General features: G+C 43.4%; 2 protein-coding genes across 2 annotated transcripts; both read left to right on the plus strand.

Annotated features, from left to right (window-relative positions):
- Positions 1-749: 749 nt before the first annotated feature.
- On the plus strand, positions 750-4260 carry LOC143213490 (electron transfer flavoprotein subunit beta-like). The gene is made up of 6 exons (XM_076433398.1): positions 750-1084; positions 2532-2588; positions 2801-3199; positions 3264-3643; positions 3726-3917; positions 3996-4260. Exons 2-4 carry the CDS (start codon positions 2538-2540, stop codon positions 3576-3578), a joined length of 765 nt encoding a protein of 254 aa, XP_076289513.1. The 5' UTR covers positions 750-1084; positions 2532-2537; the 3' UTR covers positions 3579-3643; positions 3726-3917; positions 3996-4260.
- A 15236-nt stretch (positions 4261-19496) lies between these two features.
- LOC143213659 (melanization protease 1-like) lies at positions 19497-22564 on the plus strand. Its single transcript, XM_076433714.1, has 5 exons — positions 19497-19557; positions 19706-19884; positions 20333-20645; positions 21065-21336; positions 21418-22564. Exons 1-5 carry the CDS (start codon positions 19497-19499, stop codon positions 21763-21765), a joined length of 1173 nt encoding a protein of 390 aa, XP_076289829.1. The 3' UTR covers positions 21766-22564.
- Positions 22565-26254: the final 3690 nt, after the last annotated feature.

Consider the following 26254-nt stretch of genomic DNA (forward strand, 5'->3'; position numbering starts at 1 on the left):
CAGTGTGCCCAGATTCCACGTTTTTCTTCGCGCATGCGCGTCAAACCAGTAACGTAGCTATGTTGCGGCCGATGCGATGATGTAGCAGAGCCCTGAGGCAGCTACAGTCAGCGGCGATAATAAGTGGACACGCTTAAAAATCGCATAACTTTTTAGAAATTGGTCCAAAGGACTTGAATTTTTTAAGATGTTAGACCGACTAGTTCGCTAGAGAATAAGTAAACTAAAATTTATTACGATTGCAATTGGTAGGAATTATACAAAATTTTAAAATATGATGTTTTGCCAACTTTTTTATCTGGCTCTGTAACGATAACTTAAAAAATGTGTTTTATAGATTTCGGTAGCTGTCATTGTGTCTGCCAAATAAAATATTTTGTTGTTTATTATTTATCTTGCTTAATTATTTTAGCACTCCTTCCCTCTTCCCCATCCTCTAAATACAATAGAATAAGTCGGAATTATATTATTATCTGAATATATATATATATATATTATATTTCAATATTTCATATGTATATACGAATATATATACAAATACACTTGTCATTCATTCGTTTTTCATAATCATTCGGCATGGCGCTCAAGGTGCCACATTTCCTCGCGAAGCGTACTTTACTGAGGCTGAAAAGTCGCGCATGCGCGAAAAAAAACGTGGAATCTGGGCACACTGTTCTGGCACCACTGGCATGAATCCTTGCGGCCAGAGTGAGCGTAGTGGGGGTAGCTACCCTTGAGGCTATATAATGAGGCCCATCAGGGCTGATTGGTTCATTTGCGGTACGAAATTTGTGGAACGTTGATCTGCGGCTCTGTTGATTTTCAGTTTATATAAATAGTTTAAGAAATAGAACTCGAAGTTGTGACAATTATCCCGTTGTTGTATTGTGTCGTCTTCGGATTTTTACGGAACGTGTGCGACCCGTACAGAGTAGACGCGCTTTTGCTTTCGATAATTTCTTCCGTACCGAAGTACCGAAACCCGATTAAGTTTCGCGTCGCGGGTGGCTTTCCGGACGAACAGAAGCGTGCGAGTGAGGCGTCAAGGGCCAATATCGAACCCGCAGCCAGAATATCGTCGACGGTAAGTCGACTTTGTGATCTTTCGATTCGTTAATCGTGGTGGCTCATAGTATTGGCGCGAGGACGACACGTGTTCGTCTCGTCCTCGGAGATTTCGTTAGAGCCGAGGCGCAGGGCGCCTCGAGCCTTCTCGCTCGCGTTCTCCTCAAGGACGCTGTGAGCATTCGCGAAGATAGTTCCCTTAATCTCGAAGATCGGAAGTCTTCCTCAGGAGTCGTGTCGGATTCGAATAGTCTTCCGTTCGAAAGTCGGTTGCGTTAGAAGCGATTCGGTAGAGCGGCGGTCATTTAAGGTGAGCGCATACTAGATGGTCGCGGGAAGGCCGCGGGAAGGCCAAAGCCGCCGATGGACGCCCAAAGCCGCCGATGGACGTCCACGCGGGAAGAAATCTCTAGCGGGCCGACGGCTCCACAGCAGGGAGCAGGGCTCTCTGAAAGAAAGGTCCCTTTCCCTAAAAGAGGTGGGGAGCCCACGGAGACCTTTTTTTCTGCCACGCACAGCAGGTAGCCCTGCTCCCTTGCCGCATGGACGTCCATCGGCGGCTTTGGCCTTCCCGCGGCCTTCCCGCGACCATCTAGTATGCGCTCACCTTTATCGTATTCTCTCGTAGGTCTACGTGTTGTATCGAAATCGTACGGCCGCGGATTTGTAACCCGATTCGATCCGTTGTCTCTAGCTGAAGCGTCGGCGAACTTGCTCGCGACCCCGCGGCGGTCTACGCGTCTCGTATCACGCGTACAGCCGCGGATTGTTCATCTCACGTAGCCAATTTCGTTTTGTATCCGGCTCTCGCGACAGTCTTCGAAATTGCGCCGTTCATCCGCGTCTCGCGGAATCTTGTATCGACGAGAATCGTATATAGTACCGTACTTCCTCGATAAAATCAAGATCGACTAACGCGCTCAGCGAACGACTATCTCTCGCAAAAGTGTATAAGGAGCGCGGGCTCCCGGTTCGCGGCCTCGTGGCCGCTCGCCTATATATTTTATTTGACGACCATTAAATGAATGGAGCCTATTTCGCCTAGTTGATTCTTGACCTGCAAGATCCGTCCTGCCGTGAGGGCTGTCTCCGTAACCTCCTGTGTTCGAACCATCTGGCCGTTCGCGTCATTGTTTCACGCCGCGTTTCGTGGAGACTCGACTCTCGGGCTCGGCTTCACCGAGCACGAGGACATTATCGTGTTTCGCGTGGTATTTTCTAATACCTGGCGCCCGAACTGGTATCGCGTCGTCCATTCGAGCCTCCTTCGAATATCGCCTTCGCACCGAGAGGACCGTGTCCGCACGGCCCGGCCTCAGCGCCTATAAAATCTCGGGGTTGACCGTTTCTCGTCGGCCATGAAACCATACGGAAAAGGGACAACGTCGCAACATATACTTCACAATAAATGTTCTGAGAAAGAAATTATAATTTATAATTGTACGATATATCGATCTGTTTATTAGTTAACGATGGCGCGGGTGCTCGTAGGAGTGAAGAGAGTTATCGATTATGCAGTTAAGGTACGTTTTAATAATATGTTTATAGCTATAGAAAATTTATGTGCGATGTCGATTACTTGATTTGATCATGAAAATTGATGTACATTTTAACACGTTCGTGAAATTATTAAATAATCGATGCCGTAACAAATGCCGTAGATTGTTAACAATGTTTCACATTAATTAATAATTGTATTGTTTTCCGTTTAATTCTTTCTTGTTTTCAATTACAGATTCGTGTGAAATCGGATAAAACAGGTGTCGTAACAGATGGGGTGAAACATTCTATGAATCCTTTCGACGAAATCGCAATCGAAGAAGCTGTACGAATGAAAGAGAAGAAATTAGTCGAAGAAATAATTGCAGTTTCGTGTGGACCGCCGCAGTCTCAAGATACGCTTAGAACTGCCCTCGCGATGGGTGCTGATAGAGGGATTCATGTTGAAGTATCTGGACCGGAGTATGTAACTTTACAACCGTTTCATATTTCCAAGATGTTAGCTAAACTAGCTCAAGATGAGAAAGCAGATCTAGTTATCGTCGGTAAACAAGCTATAGATGACGATTGCAATCAAACTGCGCAAATGATTGGAGGGATTTTGGACTGGCCAACTGGAACGTTCTGCTGTAAAGTATGTTGAATGTACTAAATTGTAAAATAATGTTTAAATAATAATACAATCTTTTTCGCATTAGATAGAGTATAATAACGGCGAGCTAACAGTGGTCCGTGAAGTCGATGGAGGGTTGGAGACCATTCAAATGAAAACACCAGCAGTTTTGAGCGCCGATCTCCGTCTGAATGAACCACGCTACGCTACTTTGCCAAACATCATGAAAGCTAAGAAGAAACCAGTGAAAAAGATGACGCCAAAAGATTTGGGTGTCGACACTACTGCCAGAATTGATATATTATCGGTTGAAGAACCACCGGTTAGGCAAGCTGGTGCTATCCTGCCGGATGTTAATAATTTAATTGCGAAACTGAAGGAACGTGGACATGTACTATAGTTAAACGTATTGATAGATTTATCTCATTGCCTTTGTACTCATTGGCGATGATAAAGAAGTGCGCCGTAAGTATATTGTAGTAAAATTATAATAAAAGTGAGTATAGCCTAAACAATCAATATGCAAACTAATGCTTATTTATTTTAGGTTGGGCACTTCGTTCAGTGCTCTTGCATTGCAATGGTGGAATAGGCCTACTGGGGATACCACTGAAAAAAAAACGCATTGTCAATAGTACCTCCTGGGTAATGCGGAAACCTATTGAATCGGTTTCCCCAAGGAGGAGAAGGAATAAGCTACGGCAACCGGGGAAAAGGAAGGCTTCTAATTTCTGGTGTGGTACGTATATCTATAATTATCCCAGTCAACACACGTATACATATATTGTACATTACTGATTTTCTTTGTTTTTTCTAGGTGTCCTGCCTTTGCCCACGCCTATGCCAAAACAAGCTACAGCGGTGCGCTCGACTTGCCACTACCGAGGAAAAATATAATGCGCTGTGTCCAGGGAAGAAGGAGTCCTGCACCTGTAGCTTACAATTGGAGTACTTAGACCATATATTGGTCTATATATAAGTCCTGTAGTAGATGATGGCGCTAGTTTCGGTCTCGCGCACATAAAAGTATTGTAATTTGGCCTTGATAATAAAAAATTGATAAAGTAAATTGATAAATATAACATTCATTGTTCCCTGTATCATTTTTGTTTTATCCCTTCACCAACCCCCGGCGGCGTAAAGTTAAGTTAACAGTTAAGTAAAATTGGAGTAGACGAAATTCCAAATTTTTGTATTTTCTAACTACTCGAACATCGCTTTTACATATCGCGCCACCAGCCCCGTCTCCTCAGACGATACATCCATTCTTTCGTCGACACGTATCCGGCCGTATGGCGTTACACGCGCCGATGCCGGGCGAAATTTTAGAACGTCTAGTTTGTTCAGCATCATGCGCGATAACGTCGTTTCGAGATTCTACTCGCGGACCAATCGATACGAGCAACGAACACACACAACCCTGATAACCAAATTCTCGATTTTTGCCTGGGATTCTCCGCGCGTATTAGTAGCTATTTTTGCCGTCTAATAGCGGAGGGCAATAGCAGAAGGCAAATTGAAGGCAGCCAGCCGGCCGAAGCTGAATTTGTTTAAGAGGGCAGTACCGTCGCGTCTACTGATCTGATTGGCTAATATCGTTTTACAGGGCCGCATCGTCGGTGAGGGTAGTTCGCACTGATGTGGCAGATGTCAGCAGCGAAGTAATCGAGCGCACGAGGAAGAAGATCGATCGACACCAATCGATACGATCAGCGTGTCGTTCGGAATAACGCATACGGTCGTGCGCAGGCGCGGCAGCTCCCCACTACGCACAGATGCACATTTTGTGCACATGCAAATTTTACTTATTCTCATATTTATGTTATTTTTCTTAGACTGCGGATCTTTATGCGAAATAAGAATTGTCTGCATAGATTGCAAGAGATGGAAACTATAAAAATTGCATTGCCATACCATTTTCTCTACAGTTCAATTTCAATTCATTACATTTCGAAATTTATTGAAATGTGTTTATGGAAAAAAAGTGTCGTTCGACGGAAAAGAAAATTTATATTTTTTGTATGACTACTATACACTTATTTTAATGTTTAAATATTAATAATTTTAAATTCAGACTACTCAATATCAGAAGGGATAATAAATGAATGAAGTAGGAAATAATAAATATTATATTTTTTCATTTAGTTTGATTATTTTTCTTTATTAGTCAACTATTAGTCAAATTTTTACAAACCTTGACTTGCGCGAACACAGAAGATGATTTGCAGGACAAATCTGATAAACAGGTTCTGGATGATCAGCTTTTCTTCGTAACTCCTCCCGTGAATCGCTCGAGTACAGTGCTGCTCTCACCGCATTTCTTCTTGGTTGAAAATGGTTGAAAAGAGGATTGTCTTATTATACAGACCTGCACAGACCTGGGCGACGCTGGCTCGAAAAATACATGTTGCTGTTGCTGCTTCTCACCAAAGAGGACTGAAGAGGACTAATCCTGACTAATCCTCTTTGCTTCTCACCTTCTCTTGCTCAGTAACACTCAATTACACTCAGTAAGACAGTTCCAGTCCCCACGTCATCCACTCCGACAAAGGAGTTGCAGGCTGCAACAGGCTGCAAATGGCTGCAACTTGCAGCAACATGTGTTTTTCGAGCCAGCGTCGCCCAGATCTGTTATTATATTCGCCAATCACATCACATCAGTACGACTCGACGGTACTGCCCTCTTAAACAAATTCAGCTTCGGCCGGCTGGCTGCCTTCAATTTGCCTTCAATTTGCCTTCAATTTGCCTTCTGCTATTGCCCTCCGCTATTAGACGGCAAAAATAGCTACTAATACGCGCGGAGAATCCCAGGCAAAAATCGAGTTAATCCCACCTTGAGCAACTCGAACAATAGCGCAGCTCGGAACGGGCCAATTCTTAGCTCTAGGTAGGATTATCCCTCGGCAGGCCTGGTTATCAGGGAATGTTCCACTCAAAACGAATTACCTGAATGCTATCCCCTGTCTGCAATAATAAAACTTTTTATTTAACCTGATGATTATTGATCAGATTTGCAATTTTGGACCCTAAACCTTGGACCCTACAATTTTTTAATTACTGTAAAACTTACTTCCAAGCAGAATTGTATCAAATTTTCGTTATTAAATAATTTTCGTCAGAAAATCATCAAAAAAATACAACAAACATAAATTCGTATCAAAAGTTACACCTTTCACTGAAATCCAAGGTAAATCGGTAAAGTAAAACTTGAGCGAGCACATTAATAAATTTCGTTTGGTTAAATCCACCGCATATTGTACAACTAAGTGGTTTAAACGGTTCATCGACCATCTAACGCATTCGGAACGAAAAAAATCGGAATGATGCAAGAGGAACTCGAACGAGGATTGTATTTCGGTGTTATATTAATCCTCCTTTGAATCGGTGTCGGTAGATGCGGCCGGGTCGACAATTCGCGGCGGAAACGCGCGACCCGAAAGTTTTCCGGCCTGCAGAAACGAAATTACTAGAGAGAGAGAGAGGTGGAGAGCGGGGGCTGTGGAGCGTTTCGTGAAAGCCGAGCTCTCGCCGGGGCTCGTTGAAAATTAGATCTTTGTATCTCCGTGAATTATCGAGGTTATCAGGCACGTGTCGGCCTCGGACCAGCGACGCCGCGCCGCGCCGGTGCTGCGAAAGATAGAGACGCGACGCGCTCTCGTGCGTACGTGTCGCGTTTAGATTGCAAACTGTGCGACAGCCGAACGTGGCTATTAGAGCGGAAAAAAGTTTTCACGAACTTTCGCACGTTCCCCATTTATTTTCATGAAAACAGTCGGATAGGTAGGGGACCGAAATAAAAAAAAAACCGGAAGAAGATGCGACAGCCAGAGAGAGGGAGGGCGAACGCTTTTGAAACAACCGCTGATCAACGAAAGGCAAATGTATCCATGAAATATCTCTGCGACCAGCGTTCTTCGCCGTTTCCACTGAATCTTTTCACCCTTTATTTACCTCTTAAAGTGAGAAATGTTGCAATCGAGGCTTTCAGGAAATTACGGATCGATGATGACTTCCGGTTTCATCAATTCCTCGTGGATTTTGTTGCAATTTCATTTTATAGGCTTTATGTATAAGAACTGCTTCCGATGAAAATGAATTTCTGGCTGCTCACAATAAAATCATAAAAGTATCTATCTTTTTTAAATTGTTTTTAACAAATTGTTGCCGATTATTACCCGAGTAAGAGCACAGTTTAGAAATAAAATGTGCTTTTCGCGCGTTTAACTGTTTACAGACGGAGTCAGAAAATTAGAAAAAAAGAAACGAAAATGAAAGAGGGAGGGAGAGAAAGTTTCAGAAACGTTCGTTGATCAACGAAAGGCAAGCCAACGAACGAAATAGCTGTGCGATGCGCATTCGAACCCATTACGCGAGCGAATTTTTGATTCCCTGTGTGTCGCCCGCGTGCTGTTGCCGCGCGGATGAAACTTTCATGCGGCGAAAAGAGGCGAGTTCGCGTGCCGCGCCCGGTACAGTACGTCAAATGAAAAAAGAATTCGCCGCGCATCTTTCGCGACTTCCTTTCAATGTTTTACATCCGTTCGTTTGGTTCTGGTTTCGGTCCTGTCGCTGTTTATTTAAAACGCGTGTCCGTCCGCCCGCGCCCGCGAGCGTGCGATCGATGCCACTCGGTCCTCTATCCCGTTTATTCAAAGTCGCGCCGTCGATTTTGCTACCCGCAAAACCATGTGTGCAACAAAGCGGCCCTGGAATATTTGACGGGTTCATATTTTAGAGAGCTACTTTCAGCGTACGACCGCAAAGAAAAATGGAAATGTACAGCGTTTGTGGTAACCGTTTAACAAAAAAAAAAATTTGCACGTTGTATAGAATTCGGGGGCATATTTTATACACGGCTTTTTTCGGCAGTTGTTGCCTGCATTCGGGGGCTGGAAATGGCCCTCGAGGTTGCCGCTGTGCGTAACGCATTTTTCAGACAAATGAATTTTGAAAATATGCAAACTGGTTTTTGAAAATGATCTCATTGCTACGCTCCCAAAACTTTGCGAATATCATTGTTATTATTGTTTAGACAAATTCGAGGCCGTTCTCCAAAATGAGCTTTTTGATGCTTTGATGAGTGGACTGTGGACCTTTGTGCAAAATAAAAATTGTTTCTAATAAATTTCGAACTACCGTGGACTCTTTTCATTCATCTCGATTCGGGGAAATTATCCGTGTGTATTAATGTTTCCCCCCACCATCTTTTCAATTTCCTCCCCTCCTCGATTCTGGCTCGCTTGTGTCGTCTTTTTATCTCTCCTTGCGGGTTTGCTATTGCTCCGAATTCGCCAGCATTCTTCCCTCGACAGGCCGAGTTGGATTTCGAGGTCGGATATCGATTTGCCGCGTCGGAATCCTCGAATCCACGGGAATTCCCGTATATCGTACCTACGCGCCATTTCTCGAAAAGTTCGCCGAGACTCATAATTCCATACCATTTTCAGAAAAATTGGCCTCCTTACATTTCCCGGATTGCTGAATTCGAATGTCTCACCGAAAATGCAAAACCGATAGGAACAGTTGGTTTCGCGACATCGTAAAAATCCTGGACATCAATGTTTAAACAAATTGAAGAACTGAACTTTGTTTTCTTCGATTAGACGATTTCATAGCACGGCGAATGGGTTTATCATTTCGAATGAAGGAAAACTGCGGCGTCTAGTGTCGCCAGGCATCATGCGCGCAGTGTGCGAATTTCGGCGGATTCGCGAGCACGCCCGGAACAGCGCGACCGCTTCCGGTGTTACAATATTTACATAGAACAAAGCGTCGCGGTGCTCGAACAAACGGACCATTACGGGCGGGACGACTAACGGTGGAACGATGAAACCGTTATTGATATTGGCCGTTCCGGATTCCGCGAACGTAATCCGCTGCGGAGTAGTAAGGGTGCCGGCGATAAAGGGATCAGGCTCGTTTTTACGAGCTCAAGGGGCACTTTGCGAGGCCACCAGCCAATGTGTAGCCGACCTTAAGTTTTCGCGGAATAGCGGTTCTAACGTACGAGCGAGGCACCGACCGACCAGGCAGACCTGTTCGATAATCGCCTTCGTTGCGGTAGTCCAGGAAACGTTTGCTTCCTCCTGCACCGTGCGACCATGGGGGATCCTGGGCCATCCCGATTGTGGAAAGCTTAGGTCTTGTATATTTTACCCCGTACATCCGCGGATCATACCACTTTTTGTTCACGAATTTTCGGACCCTCATTCGGAACGTTAGAATTTTAATCGACGAATTTAACAATTATCATTGGTTAACAGAACCGGGCCGGATTGCATAAATCTGGACGCTAAACTGCGGATTCAGTGCGCTTTTAACGTTCGGAAGTTTATAAAGCTTGTATCAAAATTTGTACTCGGTAAATAGAATTTACCACCGGAGCATCCAGGGCTTGGTTTAACTCGAGCGAAGCTTATAAGTAAAATAAATGAGGAATTCTTATATTGGAAGATGCAAGAGCATCTCTCCCGTTAAATAGAGAGTCATAGGATTAGCCTTTCAACTCGCAAACCCAAAAGACGAAATCTAAATACTCCGATCCGAGCATCTCGTTCATCGTCGAGATAAATCGCCTTTTTACACGAACGACTGAACTTAGCTGGAACGTGACCGCGATTCCCCGGCGCAGAAGCAAAGGCAAGTTACAATCCTCTTCTTGGAGAGAGAAAAGAGGGAAGAAAAGGAGGAGTATAGCCGGAGTAACGAACGAATTCCGCCGATAGGAAGAGCCCGATAGGAAAATGGAATTTCCTATTAAGTGCTATGCATACGAATTTCCATGAATTCAGATTCCGGATAACCAACACTTAACAAGCAAATGAAACAGCACGGAATGAAGTGACTATCCTTTAGAGGCTGCCGCGTTTAAGGATGTCTTGGAGCGGGGTATTTTTAAGGACAAGCTTCCTACAGCAGAGCGGAATCAAGTAGAACATATACCGTTGAACATTTCCAGCGATATACTGAATATACATAATACGCCAACCATGCAGCAACAATTATTAAACCCAGTATAATGAATCCAGTACGGAATATTCTGGACTGTTCTGTTTTACCATGATGAACCCGGGCGCGGCGCTAAACACAATCGAATGATCGAAAATGCCCGTCGATCGTAGCGGCACGCAGCGCAGGTAGATAACAGCTCGAAAAGGAACAGGCGAGCGTTTCGGTTAAATAATGAAGGGAGCGATAGGGGTTCGGGGACACGGGGTGTACGGGGATCGATACCGTCGGGCGAGGATCGATTATTCCGCGTTTTATCTCCCGTGAAAAATCGCTTATCCGCCGCTTGCGCCCGTAATTGCGGAGCAGCCGGAGCATAGAAACGATCCGCGTATTCGCTTTGGAACATAACCACACCAAACACGTATTCCGCCTGGACCGTTTCTGGACCCAGCCCCCGCGAGCTGCCGGATGGAACGCCAGGATTCGTATAGACGCTTTTACGGCCTGCTTTAGATTATACGCCTGAGATAACGGGCGAAGGAGCGGGAAGCGAGCCTTTATTTGCAGTCGGTGGAAGGTATGCGAATCCGCCCTCCCTCCCTCCCTCCCTCCGTTCCCCCTTCGCCTTTTTCCCGTAATGCGGCCCGGCCCTGGTCTCTCCGGTTAGCCCTTTCCCTTCCGGAACTGCGACTTCTTTCTCTCGTTCCCAAGGTTCGAGAACCGCCAGCCACCACCGTACCTACCCGTGCTCCACCTCGAACTAACTTCGTACCGTGGGGCGATTTATTCCCAGGATGAACGAGGAACAGCCGGAATTGCCGGGTTTTGGATCCACCGTCTATTTTTTCTCCACCTCAGACTCCCTAGAGAGCCACACCGATCCTTCGTTCGTTTCAGACCGGGATGATCGTATCAAACGTGGCTTGGTTGTTTCACTTAAATAGAGCTAGGAATACCGAGGATACCTCGAAGAGCATACCGTGTCCAGTGGACGGTAAATTGTTAATCATTCATGTCGTTTTTCTTCACTCTTCCGAGCAAAGATCTGTCTAGTTTCGAAGTTTGAGATCTTTCCTGTGTCACAGAATACGTCAAAGTAGTACTTACAATGTTCCTCGAGTTCTTCCAGTGTCCAAGATATTCAACCATATGTGTTTCTCATCCCAACTTTCAGAGTTGCTTTCATCCCCTTGATACGGATGACTGTGAACAGAAAAAGTGAATATCACATGTTGGGTCGGTATATAAATTGTATTTAACAATAAAATATAGATTCCATCGTAATCAATTATACGCATGTTCACCATTATTCACTGTAAAAACTAGCACGAATTAAGGATTATGGGAAATACGGGCACCTTTTAAAAACATTTTAAAATAAGTTCAATTATGAACTGAACGGGTACTTTTATTAGTGAACAATGTGTGGTCCAGTGAAAACAAACAATTAAAAATTGAAACATTGAAAGCATGCATTCATACCAAATTCAATATTGACATGAATTGTGTACTGTTTTACGGATTTCTAAAGCACAGACCTTACAAAGAGATCGCTGCCGTGAAAAGTATGAAAATTAAATTTTTTCAGACACGTAACAATACCTGATTTGTTCTCTATCTTTTCCAAGAAAACATAGCCACTGCGAAACAACTTACCACCCGCAATCGGAGCGCCTCGGTTAATCGTCCGCGACGCAACCCCCTAATCCGGGAGGGGTGGAATTTTTGAAAGGAAGCTACCGAGTCACTTGATCCCCGCTGTCGAACAAACTTTCCGCGAGCCATTCGGTTCGCGAGTTGCATGAATATCGTCGAGGCTGAAGCCTCGCTGTATTCGCAACATATGTGTCGTCGGTGGAAACCGGCGCGGATATTCGAGCCACGTAGGAAACCTCTACTTAACTATCCATTAAATACGAGCAACCGCCATCCGGTGTACGGCAACGGAGCAGGCGGGGAGACCAAATCCACGGTAATCTAGGGAAAATTTCATGGCCGGTAAAAACTAGCGTGCTCTCTCCTCTGTAACGATCAATACCGCACGTACGCGCGTAAAACTCTCCGCTGACCAGCCGCAAGGGAGCGACATCCCCGCCGAAACCACGGCCACGCGATACGTCCGGATACGCTCGTAAAGGGTCGCCGGTATGTCCGTTGACGAACGACGAGAAACGTCTTTAGTTCGTTGCGGAAACGAATAACCCGACCTAGTATCGGGTGCGTACTTCCAATTCACGAATTCCTCGATGAATCGAGGTTTATTGGTCGAACAATTCCTCCGGGCTGTAAATCCCGGTTATGTGTTGCCGCGATGATGTCCGGCTGGACGTCCGCTGCTCTGTTACTAGCTTAGTGCGTAAATTTCGACCGTGCGCATTACTTATTTGCGATTACCGCGTTAAATACGCCATCAGTATTTCAAGATTTTCGAAATATGAGGGGATATTTGTCAATTTATCCCCGCTACCTCGAGGTGCGACTTAATGAAACATTGACTAATATATTGTTCACATTTATCTTATTTAGTTTGTACTACTACTACTACTGTATCGCTAATACGATCCAAACTGTGTCGTGTTAAAATCTCACGAATATGTTAGTGACGGTATCATAAAATATAATTGAAAACAAAAGAATTTTTAGAAATAAAATAATATCTAGTTTCTCGTTCCGCAAATATGGTTTGCAACATTTCGGGAAGAATGTAGCAGGAAAGTGGCCGATGTCCCAAGACCAGAGGTTGGTCAAGTTAAATACTGGGGAAGTGTTCTCACGCACGTTCATTATACTGGCATAAAGGATTCCATCCGGGTGTTCCCATTATCTCGTAAAAATACGACGCTCTTTTGGGCGGGGGAAAAAAAGCCGCGATCATTTATACCGCGATTTAATACCAGATTAACGAGGCAATTTGCGTCAAAGGAAGGAGGGTCGTTTAATCGGCGGAGACGGCTAATTTGTCATCGACATCGATACCTATCTACTCGTAATTTCGTGCCGGATAATTCGTGTGGCTCGTAGATCGCGGCCGAACCACTTCGCCGCCTTCGTCAACGATCTATAAAACTAATCGATCTCGTCCCCGACGTTTTCCAGCCCCGTGTGAATCTGCAACCACGGAGAACCAGGCAGGAGAGAGAGAGAGAGAGAGAGAGAGAGAGAGATCGACAGCACACGATTTCCGATCTCTCCGACGGTGATAATTGGACCGAAATATTTTTAACTGTAACCCGTGCCGGCATCCGGCCGTTCTAAATTATAATTAACGCGTGTAATTAGTTCCATTTCTACAATAAGTCCCCCCCATCTCGTCTCGCAACCTCGTGTTCGCAGTATATTACGCGTTACACGGTCATAGGAAATTAATTAGCCCCGATAGATTTATCACGAGTGATCGAAATGTAATAAATTTAAAAGGCCCTTGGTCGCGCTTCCGTAGCTCCGCGATGGTTTACCATTATCGATATTATCTACACGCGACGGCTAAATGATTCTAATTAATTTACTACGAAACGTACGCGCCGGCAGCCATTTCCTCCGATAATTGTTGCAGGCGATATTTTAAACGTTTTCGGCGCAGCGGCCCGACAACTTTCGCTTTTTAAAAGTGATGGATGAACGCCGCGATCGTGATCGATAATTGTGCGATCCGTCACTCGTTAGTTATGGAACACAGTTGTTAATAAATATAACAGGGCCTTCATGCTTGTCAGACTTTCAGGCATTCGTTTTGGGAAACTGACTGATTTGATCCAAGTTTTCAGTATTATGTACTGATTCAAGTTTAAGTTCACACAGCAGCGTGCTTAGTTCGATGATATAAAAGATTACTTTTGTGCCTTCAATATTCAAAAGCTTGACAAGAATACATCCGGCCATGGAACATGGTCAAGACTAGTATATGATGCAGATCGAGTGCAAGACATGGCTACTCAAACTTCCACCGGGTTTCGTGCAAATAAGAACGCCTGTGCAGTTGTCCAGTACAAAGTCTAGTTAATATTTGACTGACCCTTGTATGAAAGAAAGTTCGCATTACTCACAGTACTTATAACATGGTACATAAACGACATGGACCTCACCCTTAAGAAGGTAAATTGCTATAGTATCTTAAACCTGGCTATTTCTGCTTCGGAACCATCATGGATATCAGAACAAAATTGCGTCAAAATCAACGTGAAACGCTCCCTAAACGCGAAACTGTTGACAGGAACCACAGTGTGTCACTGCGAACGAGATATGTATCATTATTTTACCATGCATGCGATTTATCATAGACAAACACTCGAGTTCATTGTGCTCACTTAATTGGATGATCATGCGAGCAAAATGTTGCTCGGTCGCATAAAACAGAAGGAAAACTTCGGAAAGGAGCAGATTCTAACGCTAAAAACTTTATAGGTTTTTGCGAAAATAATTTCACTCTTTTGCGAATCAATTTCACCCATTAAGAATATATAAAATTGATTTTATTTATTTATTTCGATTATATTTCGAATTATACGTAGGTCTCAATGCTCAATGGTGAAATTGATTTGCGAAAGGGTGAAATTGACTTGCAAAAGGGCGGTTTCGGAGTGCGGAACATGTATAAAAACGAGAAGAGAGAAGTTGGAAAAGGGGGTCCCACAGAAAGTGGTCGGCCGGTTTGCTCTTCCTCGTAGCGGGTCCCGGAATTCGGAACGTTACCCACTTGGTGGCTTGGTGGGCGATCAATTGCGTGTGTGGAGGGGAGGGCTGGACGCGGGGCAAGATGTGGTCCCATTTGATTTGACGTCGAGTCTCGCGCGAAGTGCGCTTCTCAACGAGAGAAGATCGATTTTCGCGACCGGGTCGATCTCGCGTCCCTGGACAGGTGCTAAAAGCTTCCGCCGGACCCACGTCTACAGGCCCAAGAGATTAGAATGGTAACGCGATCGGGCCCGATTTACGATCGTTGACCACGGCGAAGCGAAAAGTACGTAACGGGACAGCAGACAAAGGGGGTTCGGAACGGGCGAACACGGACCCCTCGATGGTTTTATGGTAAGGGTGGAATTCTGGAGACTGATTGTGCGCCCAGGTAACCAATTGGGCCCAATTGCACCTCTCTGTACGGTGAAAGTTTGAATGCGTTGGGGGCTCGGGGTTTTATGGAGTGTACTTGCACATATTGTATTGAAATGTTGCTTGCGCTTCTTCGAGCGAGACGATAGGAAATTGAAGTTGTCTTGTGTTGTAAACGAAGAGAATTGATTTGGTAAAAAATTCAGAAATGATAAAATTTGTTCCCGAGAAAGCCGAACCTTTCCGAAAGAAGCAAAGAATCCGATGGCATGTGTGTAATTGAGATAAGAAAATTGTCAGCGTGTATGTAAATTTATGTAACGCTGATTTTCGGAATGCTGTGGAAGAACATGGTCCGTGGATAGTTTCTTTCGTGACCGAAATTGTTACATTCGCTTTAATAACTTGAGAATACTTTAGCGATTAACTTCTAACAACCGTGTATATTAACTCAACAGATATAAATCTTTCTATCCAATAGAATTTTGTTTCAAAATCTCTTCAAAACATCTTTTTCACGCTTCGCAGAATCCCGATCCCGATCCTCGGGAACACCTGGAGACTGTTTCCGGTAATCGGTCAATACCAAATTTCGGACGTGGCGAAAGTGACGCAAATCTTGCACAATGAATATGGAATCATTTGTCGTTTGAGTGGATTAATCGGCAGACCGGATCTATCGTTCGTCTACGATGTCGACGAGACCGAAAAGACAAGAATTTCCTACGCCTTTCAGAACATCGATGCCGTGTCGTGTTTGGTGCGACACAAAAGCGTCGTGCGCAAGGATTTCTTTGAGAATCTGCCTGGCGCTGTTGGTGAGTGTATGTACATACAATTAAATATTATCTTTTTATCGCAAGTGCTCGATTCTAAATCAACCCGATCAAATTTCTTTAAATAACAAGAATTAACCCTTTGCACTCGGAGTTATTTTAACTGAAAAATTAAACATTTCTTCCTAGCTAGAATATTTCCATTCCCTATGGTTTTTGAAATATCATGGATATGAAAAATTGGTATAATACCAACACATTTAATAATGTAAATAATATTTGGAATAATTGTACAGCAATTCGAGTGCTAAGGATTTCAGGTATCTAACATCAAATTCTTATACGTTTCTACAATACATATAAATGTACATACCAGCAGCAGCCTCATCGTCCGAATGGCCGTACATTAAATATCGCCATTCCGGCGCCATCGACGTCGGCGATGGCGGCAGCGGCAGCGATGGCGGCGGCGACGGCGCACAGTGGGCTGGATCGAGAAATTTAGTGACATTTCACGAAAGAGTCGACTTTCTCATATCGATTTCTAATAAATTCGTATTGCTTCCTAAATGTCCATCAACATCGAAGCGGAAAATATTAATGTTCGTTCACAAAAACTGTAGTTAATATAAATTGACAAAGATAGACATTTGGGATGCAGTATTTTTCAGCGAAAAATTGCTTCTTTTCATCGAGGTGTCCTGATTACCCTATTTAATATTTCTTCTGGGTCTTTTGTGTAAATGAAAAACAGTCCTTTGCGGTAACAATTAACGCTGTTAGTTGAGGATGGTTGCTCGCAATCTATTAACAATTAATATTTAATGAAATGAATAAAATCTATATACTTTCTTAGAATTTGCAAGGTGTATCTTTTAGGGAACCTAACGGAACCTAATCGGATAAGTCAGATCATTTTCATTGGACCTTCCTCTACATATCCCCACAAAAATCATATCCGAACCGATCCGATATTGGAAGTTATGATTGTTTAAAGTTATCGGGACGTGCCACCTGACGCATAGCAACTCACATATAGTACTTAAATACCATCCAAATATGAATATTTTTGCAATTGCATTGAAAGTTCGTACCTACCTAAAACAAGTATGTAATTTTTAACAATTAATTAAATAAAAAAAAAATTATTGTTAAAAATATAATGAACGGTAATAATATAACTAGACTAAGAGTTTCTTAAATAAGTATATGTATAGTTTATTAAGTGTATTTAAGTATTATTAAGTTTATTAAGTGTATTTAAGCGTTATTAAGTTTATCAAGTATTGACACATTTGTGATATTAATATACATAATACATAAATATAGATAAATATATAAATTTGAAAATTTGGTAAGTACAATGACGTTTAAGCATTTGTTATAACAAAGACGATACTATGCTCATGCATAGTGCAGATATTGTAAAATATGCCTTAGTACCAATTGGCCAACTTAGCGAAGAAGCACAAGAAACTCGGCACAAAGATTTTAAGAAATTTAGGAGCAGAAATAGTAGGAAAAATTCAAGAACAAATACAAATAAAGACATATTTTACAGACTACTGTTAACTTCCGATCCGTTGCTTTCAATGTTAAGGATCGAGTCAGTTAAAAAAAAGGCGAAAACCTTACATCCTGAAGCAGTAGAATTGTTAATTTAATCATCTATGCAGATAAAGTAGTATGTTAATTAGATTACATTTTATATCTGACAATATTTGTTGAATGTAGCGATTTTAATCTCAGTTTTTATGCCTGCAGATATCCAGAAACTGCAGCTTTAATAATTAGTTAAACTCAACAAATTGACCAAAAGTTTACCAGTTACCATCAATTTAAAAACGTTTTGGTAAGATAATTGGCTTATCTTTTATATTTGTTATCTTTTTGTTGATATTTTTATCTTTTCTAAACACATTACACATACATGAAATAATACGAAATAACAAAGGTCGTAATATATAGAATAGACATGATTTTAAAACGATTAAATTGAAAAATTATTTATAATTATTATAAATTATTATAAAAAATATCTTTTGACACGCTTGTGAGACGTTTTTACCTCCTCAGTACATTTTGTATGCGTTGATTATAAAAAGATTTCTTGAATTTATATTTTACGTATTCTATAAAACATTACATGTATGAAATGTAAATATAAAATACATATTTAGTAAGTAAAAAATAGTTTGGAAGATTATACTTAAACAATTTTATTTTAATACAAAAATTCAATGAAAATTAATTAACAATTATTGTTTAACAAAATAGAAAAAATTTTATTTGTTTACAGTTAAAATTCACTATTTTTTTAATGAATTTTAGTGCAAATTTCATCCCGATATCTCTTATGGTTCAAGAGTTATAACAAGATGTCACTAAATTTCTCGATCCAGCCCACTGTGCGGCGGCCGCTGTTCCGTTGTACTAGAAAGAAAAAAAAAACAAGGAAATGATTTATCGCGCGTGCGCGCGCGATGAAAATTGCAAAGTGCGCGAAAATTGTGCATGCGTGGTATACATATGCGCGCATACACACACACGTGCGCGCGCGTGCTCTCTCTGTACACGTACCTGTCGTCCCGTTCATCCTCGAGACGGCGAACCATCGCCGCCGGCGGCGATGGCCACATCAACGACAGCGATGGCCGCGACGGCGGCAACGCCAGCCACGACCGCGGCGATGGCGGCAGCAGCGGCGGCGATGACCACGACGGCGACAACGCCAGCCACGACTTGGCGATAGCCACGGCAGCAGCAACGAAGGCCGCGGCGGCGGAGAAGAAGATGGAGAGGAATTTTTTCAAAAAAAATTAGGCCTAATTTCTCTTCGATATCTCTTTTAGATCAAAAGTTATAGCAAAATGTGCGTCGCGCCGCGTGCTGTGCCCGAGATTCAAATGCGCGCCGTCTCTAGATGCCGACTTTTCGCCTCATGCTTTCGAAATTTCGGCAACGTGAAAATCGAAGGAACGCGTCGGCGTCGATCAGTCGAGCGCTAGTCACACGGACATGGTAGAGGTACGCTTGTGTGTAGCGCGCGTGCAATCGAGCAGGCACAGCGACTCAGGGGAACGGCCCACGGCCCACGAATATCCCAACACTGCGTCCACGGTCCGTCAGAGTGGGGGGTCCTGCGCCGAAGGGGAAAGGTCCTCGCGTCCACGATTCTGGCATCACTGAGTTAGAACGTCAAGGACCGTCGCGCGGGTATCCGTACTCCGCAGAACCAGAAAATAAACAGTTTCCGAAACAGGTTTGTCTGCTTTGCACGCGGTTTGAAAAATCACTGGCTGCAGACAAGTGTCGAATGGGAGTGGATCGTTCGGAACGTGACATTCGTCTTCCTTGTTGACGTCGGTGTTTGTTCAAACGATTGTATCGGATCGGATTGAATCAGATCGGTATAACGGGAGAAAGAATCGTGTGACGCACTCCTGCGTACGATCCACGGTCAAACAGTGCGCAAAGTGTCTCGCTGATCTTTGAACGTCTTTCCGAAGCAAAGAGAAGCGATTGACAGAGTCTGCACAAGAATGACTCGTCACATTCTTCTTCCCGTGCTGATGGTTCTTCTTGTGCAGAGGTGTACTGCACGTGAGTATAATTTCGCATAAGCACGTAACGCGTTTACCGGATCCGACGAGCCAATGAGCCGACGATGACCCGACGGACCTCGATTTTCAAACACTCCGCGAAAACTCTAGCCATGTCCGATAATATTGAGTTTTCTTCTTCCGGATAGAGGACAGGTGCTCCACACCCGAGAATAGACCCGGTCTGTGCATCAATGCGCGGAATTGTCCGGCAGTGGTTCAACTCTGCAAGACACACAGACCCTTGACCAGAGAAATTCAGAACTACTTGCGGAGCTTGCAATGCGGCTTCGAGGGCAGGACTCCCAAAGTTTGTTGCGCACAGCAGGTAAATATAAACAGGTGCCTGTGTACGGGCCGTGTACAACTACAACGTACAGCCTCGATCAAAACTGTTAGACGTCTCGATTGTTAAACCTCGATTACCCGGGCCTCTGATGTTCGAATTCTTTATCTGAATTATTCTTTGTCTGAATACTTTCCGCAAAGAATTAGTTTGCGTTAATGAAGTAGAATCGTTTTTCCAGGATGCGCGTTCTTATTTCTCGATAATACAAAAGTGGGGTTTTTCAGTAGTCAAATTTTTCGTTTACCAGTCGTAATTTGTATTATTCGGGTGCATACAATCATGTTCCACTAATTAACACAGATAATCGAGGTTCTACTGTATTTGTGTTTTCGATACTGTTGATTTTTCATCGTAGCTATGATGTGTCGCGGTTGAGTAGCTGATCGCCACAAAGGAATTGCAGTGAATAATAGAACAATGGTTTCAGCCTGTAATAACGACAGAACCACCCCCAACGTCAACGGAATCTCCGAGCCCGCAGGTCGATCTCATAAACGTGTCCGCACCCCCGGACGTTTCCAACCACCCGAACTTACATCTGATAAACGAAGACTCGTGTGGTCCGGTGTACACGCAAAAAATCATCGGTGGTAGCAAAACCGGCGTGTTCGAATTTCCGTGGATGGCATTGCTCGGTTACGATTCCGGAAACGGTGTCCCGGATTTCAAATGCGGTGGAACGCTGATCAACAAGCGATACGTGCTAACCGCTGCCCACTGCGTCACAAGGCTACCCTCTGGTAAGTCAGTATTCGATAACCAAATATCATACGAAAGAGTATCCTAGCGTCGACGAAATTTTCGGTTTTCCAAAGAAAAAGTTGTTGTCCCCGATTAGAGGGCAATTAAAGCCTTCATTCCATCCCGAACTGCGCGGCTCTTATTGTTTGTCCACAGACCCCAGAACCTTGAAATGGCGGGGGTCCCGTTTATTGGGTAGCCTCTCTAGCGTGGAACAAATTCTCCGTTTTCCAAAGAAAAGACTTTCGTCCCGGATGAGGGGGCAATTAAAGCGTCCATTCCATCCCGAACCGCGCAGCTGTTATTGTTAATCCGGACACCTGAACCTCGAAAGGACGAGGGTCCCGTTTATTGATACTATTCTACTACTACTACCACCGAAGCAGTAAAAATAGAACAACCGAAATATTGTCTTTAGGTACTAGACTGATCGGCGTACGGATAGGGGAACACGATTTGTCCACGGAACGCGACTGCGACAAAAACGACTGGGGTCTCCAGGTGGCCTGCGCGGAGAGGTATCAAGACTTTGGCCTTGAGAGCGTGCATTTTCATCCTGACTATACGCCGAAATCGGCGCAGAACGACATCGCCCTGTTACGATTGAACGCAGACGCTGATTACAGGCCGAAGAACGTGAGGCCGATCTGCCTGCCGGTCGGTTTCAACTCTACTCTGCCAAGGAAAAAGGTAAGTTTTCTCAGCTTTGAATAAGCTTAGTTTTCCTCGAAGCGTTCTCGTGACCATTTCCTCTGAATGTTTCGACGACAGATGGTAGTGACGGGCTGGGGTAAGACGGAGAGCGGTATGCGCAGTCAGGCCCTGCTGCAAGTGAAATTGACGATCGCCACTTTGCCGAATTGCGCACAAGCCTACAAGGGCAAAGCACAAATCTGGCACAAGCAGTTGTGCGCCGGCGGCAGCAGAATTGCGGACGCGTGCACCGGAGACAGCGGTGGACCGCTCCAGTTACCGACGCTCTTCAAGGACACCGTGAAATCCGTTCAGTTCGGGATCGTTAGCTTCGGACAACGTGGCTGCGCCATAGAAGGAGTCCCCGGCGTTTACACAAACGTTGTTTATTACATAGACTGGATCTTGGGCATCGTTAGACCTTAGATTACTGTACACATTTTCTTAGGACTTTGACATCTTTTATACGCGGTCGACCAATCGAACCGGAAACAACATTCTCTTCGCTGAAACGCTTCAACCGAATTTCCAACGCTGTAATTCCCGATACGGCGGGGTCGTAATCGTTACGCGTGCGTAAAACTGTGTAATGATTGTATAAGACACGAGACATCTCCCTCATACACTATACGCGAGCGCGCCACGCGAAACCGCGAAGCGCTACCTCCCGCGGATTCTCGCGAGTGAATAGATCGCGACAGGCGTATAAGTAGGGCGGCGGAGGCCCTATCAAATCAGTTCGAGCTACGATCAGGGGGTATAAGCTGAAATGCAAATAATTCAACCACTAAGTTTCTGGCCCTGGCTTATAGGCGGCGTTGGTGTTCCCCATCACGTGATGGGGGCACATGCGCAGAACGCTTGCTTGGCTCTGACTGACGCTAACGCTTAGCAACCTAACCCACACTGGAATTCTTCTAAATTGTTCTAAGCGAGTCGAAGTTGGTCCAAGTGAAAGAGTAGCTATGGTTGCTAAATTGTGCGTTGTTCTTAATTGCCCCGGCAATTATAGCAGTTTATACAAATTTCCTAAGGACAGGAAATATGAGAAAAGGATTTCTAAGGCTGTTATTAGACTAGGCCACTGGTGGCGCAACTCGGTTGCGCCACCGCCACCAGTGGCTCAGTACGTCGTGGGGCATTGAAACAAATGTAACCTATTAGACTACGGTAACTGGTGGAGCCACCAAAAATAGTTGCCGATGTGGTGGACGGCATCGGCAACCGGCCGGGCAACATTTGGTGGCGCCGCCACCAGCCGGGGTATTGATTTGAGTGGCTCTCTGCGACTGGGAACAAAGAATTATTGCATTTGCCCGAGAAACTACTGTTGGAGCGGGCAGTATGCAATTTACATTTTGAGGCCAAATATATTGTGCGGCGAGGACTCTCTCTGTCTGCCGTACCAAGTTTATGTTTACCAGGTATTTATATATTATTTATTTATAAGTAAATATAGTTAAGAAATAATGGTATAAACATGTGCGATAATATATCTTGTCTTTATATTCGCAGATCAAATTGAATCCTATTATACGAAATATTGTATAAGAAAATAAATAGATTTATAATAAATATTTATTTTTATATATTTCAAGCTGTATAAATTTCTACCCTTTCCACTTAAAAGATTAATTGTACGCGTGTACATTAAAGTACATATAGCTACGGTATATAGAGTTGTGTGAGTCACGCGAGTATCTGTGTGTAAGTGAGTAGCGTTTGTATCTATACAATATACAGGGTGTTTACCTACAGGTGGGAGAAAATTTAAGGGGTGGTTCTCGACGATAATATAAGACGAAAATGAAGAATAAAAAAATTGCAATTTCGGCTTCGTTATTTAGTTATTAACAATTAAAAATCCGCCTAAAATGCTGCAACACTTCTAAGGGCGCGCCTACAGTGGAGCCGTTTTCGTCCTTCGTCCTACAACCGACCACACAGACGAGAGTTTCGAGCGCCTCGAGAGGCATGTGTTGGTGCCAGTACGGCCGACTTCGCCGGAAAGTGTGCTTACAGTGGGCCCGTCGTCTGACGAAATGGTCAAAATCACGGGGAGCCGAACCATTCTCAGGTACTTCGAGAAGGGTAACAATGGACAAACCCCATGGGGCCTCGATGTCTGACGACGTAGGAGGAAAATCAAATAATTTTGATTTTCGTCCGGCGTAGGACGGAACAGCGTTCACTTCAAATAATTTTCATGTCGCCAATTTTGAAGTATCCGTATTTTTAAAAACGGGGCCGTAAAGAGGACACTTGGGGCTATATTATTATAATTTTTTTTTCAATTTTCTGGTGCTATGATAGCTATGGACCTGTTTAAAACAATTGCAAAATAAACTATGAAAACAAATATTTTTTCAACTGAAATCATTTTTATTAAATACTCTTATGGTTACACTATGATATAATTTAATGAAAAAATTAAACCGACTTCGAAAAAACGCACTAAAAAGAATGAAATAATTTCCATTTACTTTATGTGAATACACACAAACTTAAATACAATACAATCTTTTCGGAGGCGGCGCAAAATTGAAAATTTTCGACACTGGAAATTACGAAAATCCTTAAATTCTTCTAAATACTAATATATTTATATTTAAATAATATATTTGCGCCGCCTCCGAAAAGATTGTATTGTATTTAAGTTTGTGTGTATTCACATAAAGTAAATGGAAATTATTTCATTCTTTTTAGTGCGTTTTTTCGAAGTCGGTTTAATTTTTTTTTTAAAAGTTTTTTTTTATTTCACACTTTTTTATCTCTGTCAGCCGTTACATTCCAAATCGTAATTTATAAATATCTGAAAGCGGCAATCGATAACGGTAACGACGTCGCGTCGTTACTGTTCCTAATGTCTAACATTCAGCGGAGTTCACGACGGTATCACCACCCTACATTTTCGCAAATAAAATCGTAATTAATAAAGAAATGTAAAATTGTTTTTGCACGGGACCACCCCGGGAACATACTCTACAAGATGCAAAAGGTTTCGTTCCGATTGGTCCATCCATCTCGACGTAATCGGTGAACATACATAGAAAAAAAAAAGCGAAAAAAAAAGGCACATACAGATCGAATTGAGTAACCTCCTCCTTTTTCGAAGTCGGTTAAAAAACTTGTGACTTTGGGTATTCGGATAGTGTTTTCATATTTTCTTAGTTTTAAAAATCTTAATATTAATAAATGTGGATTCGAAATAATCGTTTATCTCGCACTTTCTAAAACCATTGTGACCTTATTTGTGGAAAAGTAACATAAAGAATAAACAATAATATGTATACAAAAAAATTAATGATTAGCTTTGCATTTTTTATAATTTAAAGTAATGTACTCACCGCACTGAATAATATTTACACTATGAAACTTTTGAAAATCGAGAAGTGCATATACGCAAAAACAACAAAGAAATGAGAAAAAAATTTTCCTTCAATAGTGTATGTCGCAGTTGTTTCCAATGTCAGTGTTTATGCTTAGGTTCTATTATAATCTCTACGATCAATGCATTATTACTGTAACGTATTAATACTGCAATGTATTTCAATACACATAGATTTTTTTTAAATGAGATTACCATAATAAACGAATTATTACCACGTCTTGGGGATTTAGCACCACTGTGCGACGTACGATAGCGTAGCGGCTATCGGCACGTGCAATAAAACATTGGGCATGCAAATAGACGGGTCATTATTGAGCGATCGACGGCGAAGCTATTTTTCAGAAAGCAGTTTTTAGCGCGTCCGATTCATAATTTTTTACTGTACAGCAATTTAAAAATTACTTTACAGTCAACACGCGTTGTCCGAGCAAGTGTCGACTTCCAGCTCAATAGTAATGACCTGTCATAAACCTCTCCATAGAGAACAGCCCCGGGAACGGCACATAAACAAATCGAGCCTATCATTGCTAGGTCTGCCTATCCCCACCACAGCCGCGCCCGTAGTCCCAATGTTTTGACTTCCACGTTGCACGCTACATGGTATGTGTGGTCGCTGTAGCCAATGTTTCGACGACACAACAGCCGCAAATGCGTGTGAAACGAGGCCTACCTCCTCCACTCTGACCCAATCGGCCGCTCATTCGTACCTAGAGACACGCCACCGTAGTCCTGCCTGGTAACCTTCTTCTCACGCTCGCATCAATACAATGTCACCAGTTCGGACCCATACGAGATGGCGCCTTGCCCCCCCCCCCCTACAATCGCGTAGTAGTGGGCGGTAACGGTTTAATATCTTAACCCACTGTTGTTCCGCTATCGCTAGTACGGGGAAATGTATTGGACTACTTGTTGGACTTAAACAAATTGAAAATGTTTTTTCACTACGTGGCAGGTGTCCCCTCCCAACTTGGCCACCACGGAGGTGGAAGACAGATAAAAGAGTCACTGTACACGGTGTGCGGATTGACGGGAAACCCCAAAAATAAATAGCTGCAGCCTACAACTGACCGTGAAGGTCGGCTAGGTTTATGACACATAATTGCTATTGAGGCTCGGGGAGATTTCAGAGTCTTTCTTCGTGGCTCCGACAATACAGTAATAACGAACTAAATGCATTTAAGGGTGTGGATCCCCAGTTGACCTTGACGACTTTTCGATGGTCACGCCAAAAACGAAAGAGCGGCCGCTAGTAGAACCTAAGTAATAACATTTTCGTCCAGTAGGGGAGCTGGGTACATTGTCTGCCGTCACTGCATCAGTAAGGGTGCGTTCCGTTTCACGCTTCAAGCGCATACACTGTATAGTGTAGTATAAGAGTAGTACGGATCGCAAGGGTTCGGTAGCTGACAAACCATTTCTCTATTATACAGGGTGTCCCAAGACCCCTTCGACTCCGGGAAATGGGAGGTTCCTTAGGTCATTTGAAGCAACATTTTCCTTTGCACCAATGTCAGCCGGGGCTTT

The sequence above is a fragment of the Lasioglossum baleicum genome, chromosome 11, assembly GCF_051020765.1.
Source record: "Lasioglossum baleicum chromosome 11, iyLasBale1, whole genome shotgun sequence".
NCBI classification, from domain to species: Eukaryota; Metazoa; Arthropoda; class Insecta; order Hymenoptera; family Halictidae; genus Lasioglossum; species Lasioglossum baleicum.

Bases quoted from the DNA above. Each gene is read 5' to 3' on its own strand.
- LOC143213490 (XM_076433398.1), top strand. From the start codon at position 2,538: ATGGCGCGGGTGCTCGTAGGAGTGAAGAGAGTTATCGATTATGCAGTT. The intron at 2,589-2,800 runs GTACGTTTTAAT...TTTCAATTACAG, and splicing joins TTATCGATTATGCAGTTAAG to ATTCGTGTGAAATCGGATAA. The intron at 3,200-3,263 runs GTATGTTGAATG...TTTTCGCATTAG, and splicing joins CTGGAACGTTCTGCTGTAAA to ATAGAGTATAATAACGGCGA.
- LOC143213659 (XM_076433714.1), top strand. From the start codon at position 19,497: ATGACTCGTCACATTCTTCTTCCCGTGCTGATGGTTCTTCTTGTGCAG. The intron at 19,558-19,705 runs GTGAGTATAATT...TCTTCCGGATAG, and splicing joins TGTGCAGAGGTGTACTGCAC to AGGACAGGTGCTCCACACCC. The intron at 19,885-20,332 runs GTAAATATAAAC...CAATGGTTTCAG, and splicing joins AAGTTTGTTGCGCACAGCAG to CCTGTAATAACGACAGAACC.